Consider the following 18890-nt stretch of genomic DNA (forward strand, 5'->3'; position numbering starts at 1 on the left):
CTTCTGTCCTGTTGACCTTGTACAAGCAGAATGAGGTGGTTGGTCCGTGTTGCATTTGTCCCGCCCCTCCTCCACACTGATTGGACAGCTGGGTGAAGAGTGACAGTGAGCGCTGCATTTTATTCAAAGTTGAACATTCTTCAAGTCTCGGCAACCAGTAAAAAACACAGAACGTTCAGCGCTTGTGTGTGAAAAATGTGGCGCTCCCATTGAAAACAATTAAAAATGCCAGCCAGCTACGTGAAAAAAAAACGTCTTAAACATAGTGGCTATGATTACGCAATTGGCCACAGATATCGTTACTTCATTCATAAACAATGCCAAGGAAAGCTGGGGCGAAAGATTTTCAGTAAATAATAACTTAAATTTCATTTTGTTCCTCACACAAAACTGGCTTCTTAAGACTTCAAATATGGTAAATGTGGCACAAACAGTCTACTTATTATGTTTTTTTGTGTGAAATCTGTTAGATTTCAGTCCCTCCATTGAAAACGTTAAAGTAATCATATTATCATTCACAAATAGACTTTGATCTACTCGTATGCATAGAGCACATATAATATGGTAACCAGTGGAACAAATGCTTGTTTGTTGCGTGAGAACCAGTAATGTATGTTCTTATGTGTTATACATGTACATTTGCAAAAGTAAGAAAAAACAGTAGAAAACAAAAAATACTGGTCCTTTTCTGCGAAAACATTATCCATTAAGTTTCTGGACATTTCCTTTAACTCTAAAACACAATACAATGCAATGCATAATTCAAAATATGGAAAAAACAATCTATATAGAAAATTCCTTCATTCCTCCAACACATTTAAATTGATATGTGAATAAGAGTCTAAATTAAATATAAAAATGACTTTATTTATTATCTTAACAACCCCAGTCTTAGTTCACGTCACATAACACTGAAAAAAGATTTTCAAGAGACTTAATGTTTGGGTGGGTATCCCTTTAATCTTAAGCCAATGGCAAAACAAACTCTCTCTTTTTTTGTGTAGAGAGGAATCCCCGCACTTCATAATCCTTGTAGCTGTGATTTGCAATGGCCCATTAATGCTTGCGTCATTATTTTCATCTTGCACCACCCACCCAGCAGCACAGAAAGTGAGCGAGAACACCTGAAGGCTAGAGGAGGCCCTAAACCTGCTCAGACAAGCACCTGCTAGACCCTAAAGCTTCACTGTGTCTCCTTGCAGTAGCAGATTCCAGCAGACAAATTAGCAACTCATATCAACCCTATGTTTGTTTTCCCCGCTCGGTTGTGTCGCCGCACCCTTCTTTCCTCAAAACGGTTTTGGTGTGTATTTAAGCGTTCGTGATCCCTCGACACTGACTCGTTCCTGTTCTCATCCACTTCAGAGTCAATGGTGCACATCACAACCAAAAAAACCACAGATCACTAAGGACGTGGAGCATGCGATGAAAGCACGCTCGGGTCTGTAAAGCATGTGGTTTCGTGATTAACTAAAATCAAACACATCCACATCTAATTAGGAGTCTACCTGATACATAGACACTGTAGAGGGCTGAGAAAGGCTGATCCACAATTCAGCATGACACGCACACACCAACACACTAATCATCCACATGGGTGAGAGATTAATGGACAGCTTCACTGCAAGCAAATGTGTAATTATACCACTTACTCACTCAGCAAACATAGCAGAAAACAGGCTCGGCTTCCAGTAAGCTGCTATGTAAGGGGCTGGGGTTTCTGTCAAACACTTAATCAGAAAACAATCATCTAAACTGATAGGATTAATACATGGTGGAGTAAATGAATGACATTGACATACTATAAAACATGTCATACTGTAACCATGGCTTCTTGGATAAAAAACAGTGGAGCTTACATTAATAAATACAAATACTTATGTCATTCCAAATGCAGGGTCTTCCTTACGTGAGACACAAAAGATATATATTTAATTGTTTTTGTTTTTTGTCCATTCATTGAAAGTAAATGGGGTCCAAATGTTGTTTTGGATCCTATTGATTTTCATTGTGTGGTCAAAAACATAAGGTTGTGTCCAAGAGAAGAAAAAAAGAAGTCATAACGGTTTGGTACGACATGAGGGTGAGCAAAATATGACAACTTTCTTTTTGGGGTGAATTTAATTACATATAAAAAATGAATTCTGTTAAAAAATCTATCTAATTAAAATCTTAAAAACACATGAAATGTATAAGTAATGTATTAAATATATATTAAAGGGGTGGTAAAACACATTCTTTCAAAGGCTTGATTGTTTGCTGGCCCAGTGTGTTGTGATTCGCTAACCGCCTAGTGCACCGGTAGTCTGTAAAGACGGCAGATCTATAGTGATCGCTACTGAATGGCACCTTTTGTATTTTTAGCAACGATTATAGCCAAATATCTGTCGCAAGAACTATTAACCCAAAAAGAACACTAAACATTGGCTTTACTATAGTAGCCAAATCAAACACAGATCATGTTCAGCATGCCTGTAGATAAACAAGCATGTAGATAAGAACAAGCACGCTAATACGAATAATTTACACTAATTCCAAGCAAGTAAGCTGTTGAGATTTAAAAAAAAGTTTGTAACGTTAGGTGTTTGTCGGATAACGTTAAGTATGAATGAGCATTTAACAAACTGGTTTGCAGAGCCAAACAGCATTGTCATTTGTTTACTTCTTGCTACAATGTACAATTAACAATAAAGACTATTACAGGAAAACACGTACACAAAAAATAAATCATACTTACATGTTGTGGCCCATAAACAGCTTCTGTTTTTAAAGTTGGAACTGCTCCATCTTTCAGGACAAGCCGTTTTGCGAATCCTGCATTGAACTCGCGACTATTGTGGAAGCTTTCCTCCGTAAAATGTGCAGCACAGAGCGAGATTTGGGTAATAATTTTGAGGGACAGAGTTAAAAATCAATTTTAACCATTGATCCCTAACTCCCCGGTCCCTAGGAAGGCTGAACAAAGTGGACCTATCCGGATGAAAATAACAGCTTTTCAACGGCATTGCGGCAACAACACTCCAGCCTACTATTCCACAACAACTCTTCTCCACAGCAATAAAAAATGGCCTCAACCCCCTTATTTAATATTCTCGGAGGAGGGGTTTATGTAAATATTGGGGCTGGTGATGTCAGCAAACCTGGAGGAATGTCTGTAGTCCCTACCGGCCATTTGCTGTAGTCGTTAGAAATTGATTTTTAAAAAAAGCAAATATCTCCCTTTGCTTTAAACTTCGAATGTTGTAATTTTGCAGATGTTGTTTATGCTCAAACAGCAACATTACACGCTAGCTAAAGTTTTACCCCATTACCACCCCTTTAAATATATTTTTTAAAAAGTGTTGCAACAGATCAGAAATACAGGAGAAAATATTGTGTGTGGCCTTTGACAAAAAAAAGGTTGAGTACCACTGCTTTAGGGGATGTGTTTGACAATTTCCCACAGATAATGGTAGAATGGAATATTATATAACAGAGAGACATGTAATGTTTCACCTACATACGGACAAACAAAAAAAACCTCAGCGTTATGACGTCAACCCTTATGACAAAGTTGACGGTGCCGTGACTCACCCATGTGATGCATCAAAGGCAGCAAGACAACGCAAATTATCTCAATGCAAGGCTCTCGGCTCCTCTGATACAAAAACTCACCTCTCACACCTACTCTGATACCTGGCAGCCCGTTAACATCTCCCAGCTCTGTGTTCACGGTTTCACACAACATCAAACGGAGAGAATGTACGACTGGAGCGAGGGAGGAGAGCTAAAGAAAAGCAGAGAAGCCTCTGAGGGGGATTTTTCTCTCCTGACTTCAATGATGCGGCTTTTGTGTGCGAGGGGTGCAGCAGTACACTCATCTGTCAGAGAGATTGGCGCTGTGATAGGGTTGCACCCCGCAGGGGGCCTGAGGTCATCATAAGCGGCTGATCTCTAATAGGTGTGATCCTCCACTGGCCCGAAGGGGGAACCAGGTAAACCTTTGGCCCACAAGACAGCTAGCATCTATGCCAACTCTGCCAGGCAGCATATCTCATCATAAAAGCATGGAATACTGTCTTTGCACACTCAGGGCAGCTGTATAACTTAATAGGGATGGAAAAAATACAAAAGACATATATATTATTATATATACTATATATAATTATAGTTCTTCTATTGGGACCCCCATTTATGATCAGTTAAAGGGTTTTCTTGTGTGAAGACTTGAAACTAATTGAAAGTCAGCATGAAAGTAAAATATACACCAATGCAATCTGATGGCAATTCATAGCTATTTTACGTTTTGGGAAATTGTTAGGTAATTAATATTATGTATGTGATAATTCGTGTGATATACTATATTTTACATGTGCATGAACTTCAATGAAATCCTATTCTTAATCCGTAGGGTTTAATATGGAGTGGGCCCACCCTTTGCCGCTATAACAGCTTCAACTCTTCTGAGAAGGCTTTCCACAAGGTTTAGTAGTGTGTTTATGGGAGTTATTGACCCTTCTTCTAGAAGCACATTGTGTAATCTAATCTTTGCGAGGTCAGGCACCGATGTTGGACGAGAAGACCTGGCTCACAGTCTCCACTCTAATTCATCCCAAAGGTGTTCTATCGGGTTGAGGTCAGGACTCTGTGTAGGCCAGTCAAGTTCCTCCACACCAAACTCGCTCATCCATGTCTTTATTGACCTTGCTTTGTGCACTGGTGTGCAGTCATGCTGGAAATGGAAGGGGCCATCCCCAAACTGTTCCCACAAAGTTGGTAGGATGAAATAGTCCAAAATGTCTTGGTATGCTAAAGCATTAAGAGTTCCTTTCACAGGAACTGTGGCCCTACCCAAACCCTGAAAAACAACCCCACACCAGACTTGGTGGGTCCCCCCTCCACCAAACTTTACACTTGGTACAATGCAGTCAGGCAAAAACATTTCTCCTGGTAACAACGAAACCCAGACTCATCCATCAGATTGCCAGACAGAGAGGCGCGATTGGTCACTCCAGATAACATGTCTCAACTGGTCTAGAGTCCAGTGCAGTCGTGCTTTACATCACTGCATCCAAAGCTTTGCATTGCATTTGTTGATGTAAGGCTTGGATGCGGCTGTTTGGCCATGGAAAATCATTCCATGAAGCTCTCTATGCACTGTTCTAATCTGAGCTCATCTGAATGCCACATAAAGTTTGGAAGTCTGTACCTATTGACTCTGCAGAAAGTTGGTGACTTCTGCGCACTGTGCGCCTCAGCATGAGCTGTCCCTGCTCTGTGATTTTACGTGGTCTACCACTTCATGGTTGAGTTGCTGTTGTTCCCAATTGCTTTCACTTTGTTATAATACCCCTAACTGTTGACCGTAGAATATTTAGTAGTGAGGAAGTTGAATGGACTTATTGCACAGGTGGCAAAATATCACGGTACCACACTTGAATTCACTGAGCTCTTGAGAGCAACCCATTCTTTCACAAATGTTTGTAGAAGCATCTGCATGCCTAGGTTCTGGATTTTATACACCTTTGGTCATGGAAGTGATTGGAACACCTGAATTCAATGGTTTGGAAGTGTGTTCCAATACTTTTGGCAATATAGTGTATATTCTTACAGTTAATTTTTTTTATCTAACAATTCTTAATTTACATGTCAAACGCGACCTTCCGGTGAAACAACAGACTTCATCATTTTGACTACATAAACCTGCCTGTCTATTATAATTAACAGCAAAGTTAGACCTGTTCTATAAAATCAATGACCAATTCATAAAAAAACAGGATTTTTGATAATCAGATGTGTCACAATACGGGGGGGGGAAAGTGCTACTTCCTTTTTATTAATAACTTTAATCATGAGGGGTCTTAAACGGCATATTGTTTTATAAATTGGTGGCCACCGAATATAATAAAAGACAGCTGTTCAAAAATGTTCAAAATATAATTTGATTTAATAAAAATCTGCTGTTCATTATCCTAGCTGTAGACTTTTAAGGCTGGCAGGTACTTAGCGCATTAAAGAATGGCACTGGCTCATCCGATCAGAAGTAATAGTCTGAACTTTTGTATTATACATGTTTAAATTATTTTTACAGAATGCGACACAGGAGTCAGCAGGTTCAGAGGTTCATGCAGATATGTTTTATAGCATTGTCTGTGAGAAAATGAGAACAGAACTGCTAATAGATTCCTCTGCTGTACAACTGAATCTTTTCCAGACATTGACAGGATTTACAACACTGAATATTTGACTTATTACAGCTCCAGTCAGAGCGTGTGTGTTCTGCATATGTTATCGAACAGACAGATCACACGCACAGTTTTTAAATATGCAATAATCAGCAAAGAGAGTAAAGGTTACACCTATTATTAAAGTATGCTTCTCAACACAAGGGCGTAATTACAATTGTGTGATTTTATTCTTATATTAGACAGAGAAAGATGGCAATTCAATGAATTATCAGTGTGCAAGTACAATCGTATCTAAATAACTAATAGATTGGGCCTGATTCCATGAAGTGTTCATGAAATCGTTGCCTTACCCACTGTTTGGAGCAGAAGGAAATCTCTGCGGAATCTGCTGTCAGCTCAGCTACTGCACACAACCACACACATGAATACACGCACAACAGCCAAATATCTAATGACACAGACACACACACAAAAAGATTTGGGTTAAAAACTGGATCGGCAAAGACATAAATATCTTAAGCTTTCACTATTTTCCACACAGAGAAAAAAACCCACCTCTTGCAGGGATATAACTGATAATCTATGAGATGGTATAATAACTATAATAATAACTGACTAGATCACTACTTTCCAAAACTAACATTCAATCTACATATAATACTAAACTAACATGCAAACTGTACAAACCATAATAATGGTGTGACAAAAAAATACACATTAAGTCAAAGATTAGATTACGTAATTCCTCTGACTTTCCTCCAGTAGAAGACTTTGTCATGTGTCCAGACGTGGCTCTAATCTTCGCACTTATGTTTCAGGTCCCTGGCCCTTGGGCAGCAGTACTCATCCATAGGATCACAACCCATCCTGTGTGGCTCCATACCTGGCCTGGTGCCAAAACAACTGCGCTTCTGCCGCAATTACATTGAGATCATGCCCAGTGTAGCGGAGGGAGTCAAACTGGGAATCCAGGAATGTCAGCACCAGTTCCGTGGCCGCAGGTGGAACTGCACCACTATCAAGGACAATCTAGCCATATTTGGACCAGTACTTGATAAAGGTATGCGTTAACAGCACACATAAAGTATTTAAATTGCCATTACAGAGAATAATAACTTTCTTTCTACATACCAAAACTGTTTTTAGTCTAGGTGTATTTGCTTTGAGGTCAACCATATGCTAGTAGTGTACTCCTAAAAGTTGCAGCAGGCTAGTAGCAAACCATGGTTTAGTGGCAAGTGAACTTAAAAAAAAATATTATTGTTGATGATATTATGGAGTAATACCGAAAGAAGTAATACCGCAAGACTTTATTGGGCTTACAATGTTTTAAATAATGTAATCATAAATAGACGATTACTCTACTTTAGTTCACTCGATTTACAACTACACATACAATAAAAACAAAACCATATGAGAGCATGCTAGAATGTGTAACAAACTCTCCCAATGCAAGTAAATGTCCTAAAATAGTCGGCAAAACAAGTAAATTAAAGTCATAGTTTAAATTTTGAATTTTTTAGGGTAACACTTTAGAATACTGATCCATCATTAATGAATAACTATATAGTAATACGTGAGTAATGCAGTATTACTACTATTAACTAACAAGAAACTTTGATTAATAAATGAGTTAGTAATAGGGCTAAGTCCAACGTTGTAGTTCACTATTAACTAAATCAATAACTACTATTTGTTTCATACCTCAAAGATAACTACTATATACACAGGCTCATAATTAATGTGAATTATGCATTATGTATAATTCATTCTAAAATGAAGTTCATGGTGATTCAGGTATTATTAAATCTAATTACTTATTATTTGGATCTGTTTTCATGATAACTTTCCAATAATTACTGAAGTCATTGTAAACTTTTGACATTTTTGAAAGGTTTTCGATAGTAATGAGTCAAGTGTTAATACATACTTCTATAATAATTGAAATTAAACATTTTTGCTAGCCTGGATGCCAGCCGAACTTAGCCCCGCCCACAAAATTTTTAGGTCAGTCAAATTCTGACTAGAATTGAATATGACCACATCAGGCCACATTTTTGCATTAATTCACAGAAATTCAAATTGGCTAACTGAAAAATTTAGATGTGATCAGTCACTAGAAAATTTTCAATTAGAGACCTGATTTTTTTTTTTCTGATTTTCTGGGCGGTTAAGATGCTAAAGCAGTTATCCGCAGTGCAGGACCTGGGCAGGAGCAGGCAGTATGTGAAGGAGAGACAGGGAGAGAGGGAGAGAGAGAGAAAGAGAAGGGAGGCCAAATGAGATTACAAGCAATAGAAAAGGGCTAGAGGGTTCACTTCGACCCCTACTGTGCATGAAGGCCAGTATGAGCCATCCCTGTGTGCCTCTTACCGCCCGGCTCCCACGGACGCCCCATTCACACGCCCTTTTGACTGTGTCATGAAAGCAGGCTGAAAGGGAATCTCCCATCCTTCCCCATCATGGAGGAAGAGAGGTGGAAGGCAGGGGGAACTCAAGAGGGGGATAAGGAGAGGATGAAGGAGATGGACAGTATGAGGTGAAGATAAGGAAGAAGGTTCTCTGCTTGCGTTCAGATTGGCCTGATGGGTGCTAACTGGATTTTTTTAATGCTTTGGAATATTTTTGGCATAGTGGCTGGTATGAGATGTATGTGTGTTTTGTGTATGTGTGACACAGGAGGTGGGGGGCGCTCCTTTTTGGGAATGCCAGCCCCTGCTCTGGGCAGCGCTGAACTGGGCTATGGGGTGCGGGGTGCTGGGCCCTTTTGTGTGGGTAATACGGTGTGACAACACAGAGACAAAGGCGGATTCATGGACCCAGCAGGTAGCGGGAGCTGCGCTCTTCTTGGCCCTTGGCCAGGGCTCCTGGGGCCCAGAGCTCACAGTTCTCTGTTGTGGTGAACCCAGCTGGGCCTGCCAGAACCAACTGGGCCTCCTTCTGGCAGCAAACCCAGAGAGGTGCGCGCCCAAACACAACCTTTATTAAAAAAGGACTGTTTGTCTATGTGTGCGGACATGAACTTCCTGCAAGAATAAAACAAGAATACCAGGGGTGAGATGAGTCTGCAAATTCATGAGAAACAGCTAGACAGCAATGGACGTCCGTAGTGTCTTAAAGACCCTGTGAAATTGCTTGATGAACACAGTTTTCTGTCCTGTGCCCATGCATTTCCTGTTGAAACAGGAAGTTTGGGTGGGACAAATTCAGATTTATCCTCAATAGCCTACGGTTTTAGTTATGTAAATTGCGAACCATAATTTGCTACTTGCTAATCAGAGACATTCTCATTCTAGAGAGAGAGAGATCTGATTAGACAAAAATATGTGTAGATGACATCCTGCACAATATTTTTCTGGAAGAGAAAGTATATTTATAAATGTGTATATATGCTAAATGCTAATTTTGTTGACTTTCAGGAGCATACTAGCATATACAGTAGTGTTATGTCCAAAATCACAAACTGAGGAAGAGGAACAAACTTTTGAAGCTGTTAAAAATATTATGTATATAGTATGAATGTGTACTATGAACGAAATCCAAGCGTGCTCCATCTGCATGTTGGCTTTGTCATGGGACTTGTGTAAGCTGCGCCACTTCACTGCCAATCATGGTGAATTCCAAACACCGTTTTTGCACCCTTGAAAGGCACTTCGTGAAGGAGACGCCATTTGTGGGAGCATTCCAAGTGAAAGTGAACAACTGAATCCCTTCACGAAGGGTCCTTCCACAGGGTCATTAGTGAAGGGAACATGCAATGGTCACTTCAAGGAAGTAATTTCACAATTTCAAATGTAGTAGGGTATCCAGGTACTTTTCTCAAACTGTTTTATGAATACTTTTTACTATATAGTAGAGAAATAGGCATTATGGGATGCTTGAAGTTGACTTCAAAGCTACATTGACAAAAAAACCCTGAAAACTCAAATTTGGATTATTGTTCTCGACAATTGTGGTTGGATTAAAATGAAACTCTCTACCGCTTCAATTTGCAGTTTGAATAACAATCACAGATCTTTTTTTTCATGGTGCTCATGGCAGTGTATTATAGATTTAAAGGAATAGGTCACTCAAAAATGTATATTCTGTCAGCATTTACACACATCATTTGAAACTTGTATGAAGTTCTTTCTTCTGTGAACCGCATAAGGTATTTTGAAAAAAAGTCTCCTTTTGTGTCCTCACAATTACCGTCAGTGGTATTCAATGTTGTATTGAGCCTCACTGACTTTTACTGCATGAAAAAAACTGTTGAAATTCTCAAAATACATCCAAGATTTTGTTTAGGAGGAATGCTGGACAGACTTACATAATTAATGTACTAAAACAATACCATGTTACCATGACAACTATAATCTAAACACAACATTGTAAACAGGGCACAAGTTTTGGTCACAAATTCACATTACCCACAATACAGCATATTCCATGTGTGTGGGCGCTCCTTTAGAGAATCTTACACCATTATAGGTCTTACTGATCCCTGACAAACTTGGTCTGAGAACCACTGTGATTATAGGCACTTAAATGTTTGGGGTGATGAATTTGTATTGGCTTGGTTGAGTTGCATTTTTTTCCTGTGGCGACCAAGAGAACTGGTGAGCCACAGTAAGTGTGCTGCGATTGTGAAACGACGGTGTCTGGTTACATAATAAGCTGTTGCATTCAAAGGGGGCGTAACTCCATCTCTCAGCACATGCCTTCAGAAACCAAACACGCAGACTTATTGCTGGCTTTCACACACGTGGCCGCGGGGCTCGGACCGGTGGGAGATTCGGGGAGGGGGGCTCCTGAAACATTATCCAGAGAGAAACCAGCACACCTTTGAGATGACACAACGTCAGCGCAACCTCGGGCTGCATTAGCCACAAGTGACATGATCAACAATCGTCCCGGTGCTGTCAAAGACGTTTACAGCGCAGCACTCAAACACCTCGTCGGTATATTCCAGAGCTCATCACAGAAAATGATACATGCCCTGAAGACACAGCACGGATAGATGAGAGACTTTTGCAAGGGCAGCAGTTAAAAAAGCAGGGATCTCCTTCAAACCTTTTACAAGAGCCTCCGGATAGACTAGCTCAGTTCCAAAACGGAGCGAGCTGTCTTGCAGTCTAACGTAGCATCCTTAACTGTTGTGGACCCTCATAAATGACTGATTTGGAATGCTCTCGATATGCAACACCTCCAATGTGCCATTAGAATTTCTACTTTATTGTCCTTTAAAGGCAGTTTGTTCTGTGGAGAGCAGTATACATGACGAGCATAAGTCCTCAAACTTGACAGCGGCAATCGATCATAGAAACCGATGATCAGCTTGACTCCTTGACAGCTAGAAAAATTGATTTATCTTTTTCTGATTGTTATTGCAGCATTTTGGCCAGTACCGAAAGTCTAATTGATTTTGCGGTAGGTCAGCATGCCGGAAAGTCCAGACCGGACAACTAATGTGAAACTATGGCTTTGAAAGCGCTAAATTATGCCTGTAATAACTTAGATCATGAAAATACAGTAAAGTGAAAGATGTCCAGCATGAGAGAATGAGAGCCGGAATGAGAGTCGGACGCTTTAACAAGGAGGCTAAAGGCTGCAACCTCTAGTGTCAGTCGCTAGAGCATCTCTTGAGGTCAGAGGAGTGAGGTTCACTCGCACAGCGACTAATAGCGGGCCTCTGTTACACTCACCCCCCTAAACCTCACTCCCACCTGGGTCACGGCACCAATGTAACCCCTCCTGTTCGAACTGCCTGCTCAAAGCAAGACTCGAACACGGTTCCGCCGGCATGAGAGTTGGACGCTCTATCAAGGAGACTAAGGCTGCAACCTCTAGTGTCAGTCATTTGAGCGTCTCTTGAGGTGAGAGGAGTGAGGTTTACACGCACAGTGACTACTAGCTGGTCTCCGTTACACTCAGCCCCCTAAACCTCACGCCCATCCGGGTCACGGCACCAATTTAACCCCTCCTGTTCAAACCGCCCGCTCCAAACGGGACTCCAACACAGGTTTACTCGCACAGCAACTACTAGCTGGCCTCTGTTACATAAGCTCTTTGTGCTTTTGTTGCCCGTTTCAACGTTGTTGTTTGGGGAGGAGCGCATCCACAACAGGAGTTACACATTCAGACAAGCATGGTCAAGTTCATATGCACATTTGCATCCTTTTATGCAGATGTAAGTTGTAATATTAATTTTATGTCCTATTGGATTTGATTGATTGGGTTTAGCCTCCACCCTCAACCACCCTCCAAATAATCAATGTATAATTTTACCGAGCTATCCAGTACTCGAAAGGAAAACAAATACCAAAAATGCCCATTACTAACACACATTATAATAAATGATTTAAAAGAACTCCTAACAAAGTTCTACTGTAGCAGGCATACATTTATAGTGCACTCACAAAATGGGGTAAAAATAGGGGTTTCTTTATAATTCATTTTTTGCACAACCCATCCGCCATCTTGGATTTTCCCCTGAGCTCATTGCACTGCATTCTGGGACTGCTTTCTCCAAAAAGAATACACACAATGCTGCTTTTCACCCAAAAATCAAAACATAGTCATCATTTACGCACCTGCATGTTGTTCCAAACCTATATGTGACTTACTTTCTCATGTGGAACACAAAAGAAGATAAATAAAGAAAGTCAAAGTTTCCAGATAATACCAGGGGAAATGGACACTGACAGAATTTTCATTTTTGGTGAACTATCCCTTTAAAAGGCAACATAATTAAGTTGCCTACCTTTCAGAACAGTCTTTGCATTGAAGTAGGGAGCTAACTAGGTTTTTGTCCAGGACATACAGTGTGTCTGTCAGAAGAATATGGAAAACTTATTATAACAGTCATAAGAAATGTTTACACAAACGTCACCAAAGAAAATCACTTCTCTTTCTTCTCTCAAGCCACAAGAGAATCTGCATTTGTTCATGCGATTGCCTCAGCTGGAGTGGCGTTCGCAGTGACCCGTTCGTGCGCAGAGGGGACCTCCACAATGTGTGGCTGTGACTCCCATCATAAAGGCCCGCCCGGAGAGGGATGGAAGTGGGGTGGTTGCAGTGAAGATGCTGAGTTTGGGGTTCTGGTGTCTCGAGAGTTTGCCGACGCTCGTGAGAACCGACCAGATGCCCGGAGTGCCATGAACAGGCATAACAACGAGGCTGGACGGATGGTAAGAACCTCATTAAACAAATTCATAAAAATAAAAAAAATGTTGATTGTAAATATTCTATGCTATTTTATATGAATTATTCCATATGTACACTATAATATTCAAAAGTTATATATATTTTAGGGGGTTCTATCTTAAAAAAAAGTATATTGCATTTCCAAAAAAAATTAAGCAGCACAACTGTTTTCAACATCGATAATAATTATATTAAATGTTTCTTGAGCACCAAATCAGCATATTAGAATGATTTCAGAAGATTTATATGACCAAAGATTAGCGCCATTAGTAATATTAAAATTGGTGCTGGCAAACGGTTAAAAAATTAAAAAACTAATCACACATTTTTCTGTAATAAATCATGATTGATCAAACCTAACATTAAAATATCACATTGAAACTCCAAATGAATGTAAAAGCAACGAAAATGGTGTATTATAATGTGGTTAATGGCATCTTTTTACTAAGTACTGTATGAATGAAGGCCAGTATGACGAATACCAATACTTGCCATTTAGCATTAAATTATAATTGAAATCCATGATTTTTAACATTGAATAGGCTTGAAAAATTACTTATAATTTAAGTAAACTTCAAGTAAACAATCTTTACATAAACCCGTTATAATAAATGCCACATTTAGGACTGGTTCAGATTGTTCTGACTGGCGTTTATGTCTTGTCGAGCTTGATGGTTTAAAAGCACTAGAATAAATGACAACATTTTCATATACTGTAAATCTAAAACGAATGCTGTGTTAAGTACGTGTAACATTTTTAATGCTGTAAACAGGACTTTTTTTCTCTCTTTTTTTTTTTTTACTGTTTTTATTGTATTTTTTAATAAATAAATGCAGCCTTGGTGAGTATAGAGACTTCTTTCAATAATATAAAACATTTTTACAAACCCCAAACTTTTGAATAGTGCCTTGTGTACTTTGTAGTCAGGATTTTAAGCATCATGGATGTCATGTTCACTGAAAAAAAAAATAGTAAAATTAACTTTACTTTTTAAAATAAATTTTACTAACTTGGCCAGTAAAGGGTTGCTTTATTTCTACTTAGTTGAAGTTTGCTTTGCAACACTTTTTACTCAAATAATATCACACTGAATTAAACTGTGAATTAAACTGTGAAGTAAAGTGTATGCTTTACTTAGACACAGAATGTCACAAAAGTGGCAAGTTACTAAACCTAACAACAAAAGAAATGATAAAAAAAGGTTAAATAGAGTTGTAAAACAGTGAAAAATCAAACTTAATTATTCAAGCTCCAGTGCATGATTGGAACACCAGTATCAAAAAACTTGAGTAGTTTCACTTAATTTTATAATGTTGATATTTATGAATTAATTTCTACAAGCTTAAATTGAGTATCATGACGTTTAGGTGCCTAAATACTTTGTGTATTGTGCCATATTGTGTATTCCTTTACTTGGGTATGCTTATATCTCCCTCTGCTTAATGACACTGGATATCATCATTACAATTTGGAAATTCAATATTGTGTCTGCTGTTTACATGCCGAAGGGTGACATATGTAATGTGAAAAGAGATGAGCTGAGAATACACATTAAATTTATGAAATCACTTCAGGTGAAGGGTTTAATTTGTGCGCCACACCAAACAGAAATGCAAAATAATGCCTTCTTTTAAATCCTCCATTTGTCATTGCTCGGACAAACAGGCAGTTCTGCCCCAAACTCGCACGATTGGCTGAGCAAAATGTTGTTTTTGTACCAGATCAGGCCATTGAAACCAATTGTGATTCCGGTAGTACCACAGAAATTACACACTTCACCTTTAAGCCATCAGGTTCATGATAACCAAACAAAGAACAAAGCTGTACTTGTGCCGCTCCTGGGTGGGTCTTACCCCACAGTTCACAAAGGTGTTAATGCACCGCAGATCTGTCAAATATCTCCTGATCCCTTTTCCGAGAGACTTTCAACTTTAAAACTGGTATTTTCATGAGAAATTACTGGGTAATTACCTCTCTTATCCTTTCATGCCTCTCATAACTTGCATCTGTACTGAATCCGTGACAGAGGTGTAAACTCAGTTGGTGGTTTGAAGAAGGTAGGGAGGGAAGAATAACACTGGGGTTCAGGGTTTAGCCCATCACTGCTGCTGTCATGACTCAGAATTGGAGTCTTTTGCGTTAAAGGTGCTTAAGGGGCAATAGGCGAGACCACACTGCAACAGGCCTCCGCTTTGATCAGCGAGGGACCACAGGAGCAGGCACTGAGACAGTCAGGACCCTCGCATACTCCATTGTTTCGACGCAGCCTGAGGGACCCGCTCAGGGCCCAAAGAGTTCGGGACATGATGTCATTGGCCCCAACTAGACCCCCAGGGACCTGCAAACACCTGCCTTCCGCCACAGCTGGGGAATTCTGCAGCTAAATATAGCGAGCAAATTAAGGCAAACAAACCAAAACAAAGACATATAGCGCCGATGGCATACTCCATTAAGCGCGACTTCAGAAGAGAATTAGACGAGAACTGCAAGGGCCTGTCTGCACGCTCAGCACCTGAACAACACCTGTGGCCTGAGATCATGCAGAACAACATGTAGTCCAGGTTGTTGGAATTCTGATTTAAAAATCTGCTTTAGAAAGGGTAGAGGGACAATACAGGCAATAATCAAACCAAATCACATAATAAAGATGCTGTTAGAGTGATGACGTTTGATATGTACTATGACTGTTTAATTCTTAAACAAGAAGCAATGTTTCAGACTAAATGTGATCACTGGTTAAATAAACCCTAGCGATTCCTCGAGCAAGAGAAGACTCATGAGTTCCAAAAAGCAACCTCTCCACTCACATACTCTGGCTTGAAACCCCACAAACACAGAGACTACGACCGGATCGGATTAAGAACGATAATCCAAACATGGAGTAGATTGATTCCATCAACACACCAAAGCTTGCAGTTCTATACTTCTTCCTCGGTCGACATTTTATTCAGTAAAGTAGGCAGTTTTTACATATTTGCTGTTTAATGTTAGAAATGAACAAAAGGTTTAATGTTTGATATATGCGTATAACCAGGCCAGTAAGATCTGGGTAAACCTCACTCCCCTGGCATCAAGAGGCGTTTTAGCGACTGCCGCTGACGACTGCAATCTTTAGCCTCTTTGTTAGCACCAGCTTCGCACGCTGGAGACCCCAGTTCGAATCCCGCTCGGAGTGGGTGGAGTCGAACTGGTTACATTTGGGGCCGTTAATCCGGATGGGAGTTTTGTTTAGAGGGATGAGTGTAACGGATGTAGAACAGTAAGCAGTGTTGGGGATTAACTAGTTACATGTAATGTCGTTACGTAGATTAATTACAAAATAAATGTAACTGTAATCTGTTACAGTTACCGAGAAAAAAAAAAGTGTAATTACAGTAATTTTTGAAAATGTTAACAATTGCAAAGGGTGCTATCTCAATATTTTCTTGTAAAAAGCTAGGATATGAATAATATTAATCTGTTGCTTTGTCTGTTTTTTATGTGCACAATGCCTACTGCCATTAAAAAGGCTGTTCAGTAATGTGGAGCTATTTTGATGCTTTTGATTGTTACATCAAGTAAAAATAGGTGCTCATTTTGTGGTGTGCTTTAAAATTAAATTATCATCATCTTAATTCAAGTGGTGAAGGATTTTAAAAGACAACATAATACTACTGTAATATTAACCCGGACTGGTTTAAATGTTTGAATATGATTAATAGTTGAAAACATCTGTTAGAAAAGTAATCAAAAGTAATCAGTTACATTACTTTTATAAAGTAATTGAAATAGTTACTCTACTGATTACATTTTAAATAGGGTAACTTGTAATCTGTAACCTATTACATTTCCAAAGTAACCTTCCTAACACTGCCAGTAAGAGCATCCATTTTAACACACCTGCCTCCCACGCCAGGGACCCGGGTCAGAAACCCTAAGATCAAGCGGCAACCTCCCGCGATTTCTCTTGAAGCCAATACGGAAGTAATGTAAACTGCAGTTCATCGACTGGCCATTAGGGACAGGCTCCAGAAGGGAATAGAATCTCATTGAGCTCCATGTTAGAGAAAAAACATGTTTACAGCCTGGTACAAATTGTGGTTTTGGCCTATATGGCTAATTTTGACATTCATGACAACTGTGAGGAGGGTGAATTTTTTTTATAACTCATTCGTTTACGTTATATAAAGCCCTAAAGTTCTGCATAATTAGGGGCATGCTTTGAGTGACCGTCTATAGTCATTGTGTCACCAAGCTCTGCCCACATCCCGCCTATTTGCCCATTTTCTGTTACCTGGAAGTGACACGCGATGACTCGTTTGCAAGATGGCAACTCCCAGCTCGCCCCTACTTTGAGCTTCAGAACGGCTTATAGGAATCCTATGGGTGAGGTCACGGACACTACGTCCATATTTTTTTACAGTCTATGGGTTACATGCAGGCAAAGCTTTGATCGCTTGTTTATGCTTCTTCTCTGTTTGGTTCCAGGGAATCTGTACTCTTTCAAAAGATGTGCAATAGCAAGCCCTACCATATAATGGTGGAAAAATGGTTTGCGTCAATGGCAGGGGAAGAGTTAATAATGGCAATGAGACAGGGTCTTTAAATGGCATATGGGAGAGGGATTTTTTTTTTTTTGAGTCGAAGGTTCAATGGTTGCTGCAAATGAGTAAACTTTGCAATAAAACCCAATTTTCCAATGTTTTCTCTTTTCCAGACCATCCTGGAAAACATGCACCTTCGCTGTAAGTGCCATGGACTGTCAGGCAGCTGCGAAGTAAAGACCTGCTGGTGGGCGCAGCCTGACTTCAGGCTGTTGGGGGACTACCTGAAAGACAAGTACGACAGTGCCTCCGAGATGGTGGTGGAGAAACACCGGGAGTCCAGAGGCTGGGTGGAAACACTACGCGCCAAATACGCCTTCTTCAAACACCCCACCGAGCGAGACCTGGTGTACTACGAGGGATCTCCCAACTTCTGCGAGCCGAACCCGGAGACGGGTTCGTTTGGTACCCGTGACCGCGTCTGCAACGTGTCGTCGCATGGCATCGAGGGCTGCGACTTGCTGTGCTGCGGCCGTGGCCATAACACACGGACAGAAAAGCGTAAGGAGAAATGCCACTGCATCTTCCACTGGTGCTGCTATGTCAGCTGCCAGGAGTGTGTAAGGGTCTACGACGTGCACACGTGTAAGTAAGAGCAGCATGTAGAGGAAGAAAGGGACTAGTAGACACTAAACGATGGAAAGCAAGAAAAGGAGAGGGAGAGACTGAGAACACACACACGATAGTGGCACTTCTGTGGTAGAACTCTTTACTAATGTGCCCTTTTTGATCTGCCCCAAAAGAAGCCCACCATGAGCATCATGGTTACTACTGCCATTCCTCTCACTCTATTTTTGTGGCACGCATTACTTCTGCAAAAGAACAAAATGCCTTGTTATCATTCAGTCTTTTTTATCTGTAACACCATCTCTCTGATCATCTCGCCCTACTGCCCAGGGGCCGAAACGGGATATGTTCACCTACAACCAATGACACTAGGCACGCATGAAAGAA

At 40.2% G+C, this 18890-nt stretch overlaps 1 protein-coding gene across 1 annotated transcript in view; it reads left to right on the top strand.

Moving 5' to 3' along the window:
• wnt3 (wingless-type MMTV integration site family, member 3) overlaps positions 1-18890 on the top strand; it is a 41809-nt gene extending 22919 nt beyond the window's left edge. The window contains exons 2-4 of the mRNA XM_067430742.1: positions 6986-7227; positions 13071-13336; positions 18050-18890. Of these exons, the coding sequence (XP_067286843.1) occupies positions 6986-7227; positions 13071-13336; positions 18050-18529 (988 nt within the window). The 3' untranslated portion in view covers positions 18530-18890. The remainder of the gene's footprint in view (positions 1-6985; positions 7228-13070; positions 13337-18049) is intronic.

The sequence above is a fragment of the Pseudorasbora parva genome, chromosome 21, assembly GCF_024679245.1.
Source record: "Pseudorasbora parva isolate DD20220531a chromosome 21, ASM2467924v1, whole genome shotgun sequence".
NCBI lineage: Eukaryota > Metazoa > Chordata > Actinopteri > Cypriniformes > Gobionidae > Pseudorasbora > Pseudorasbora parva.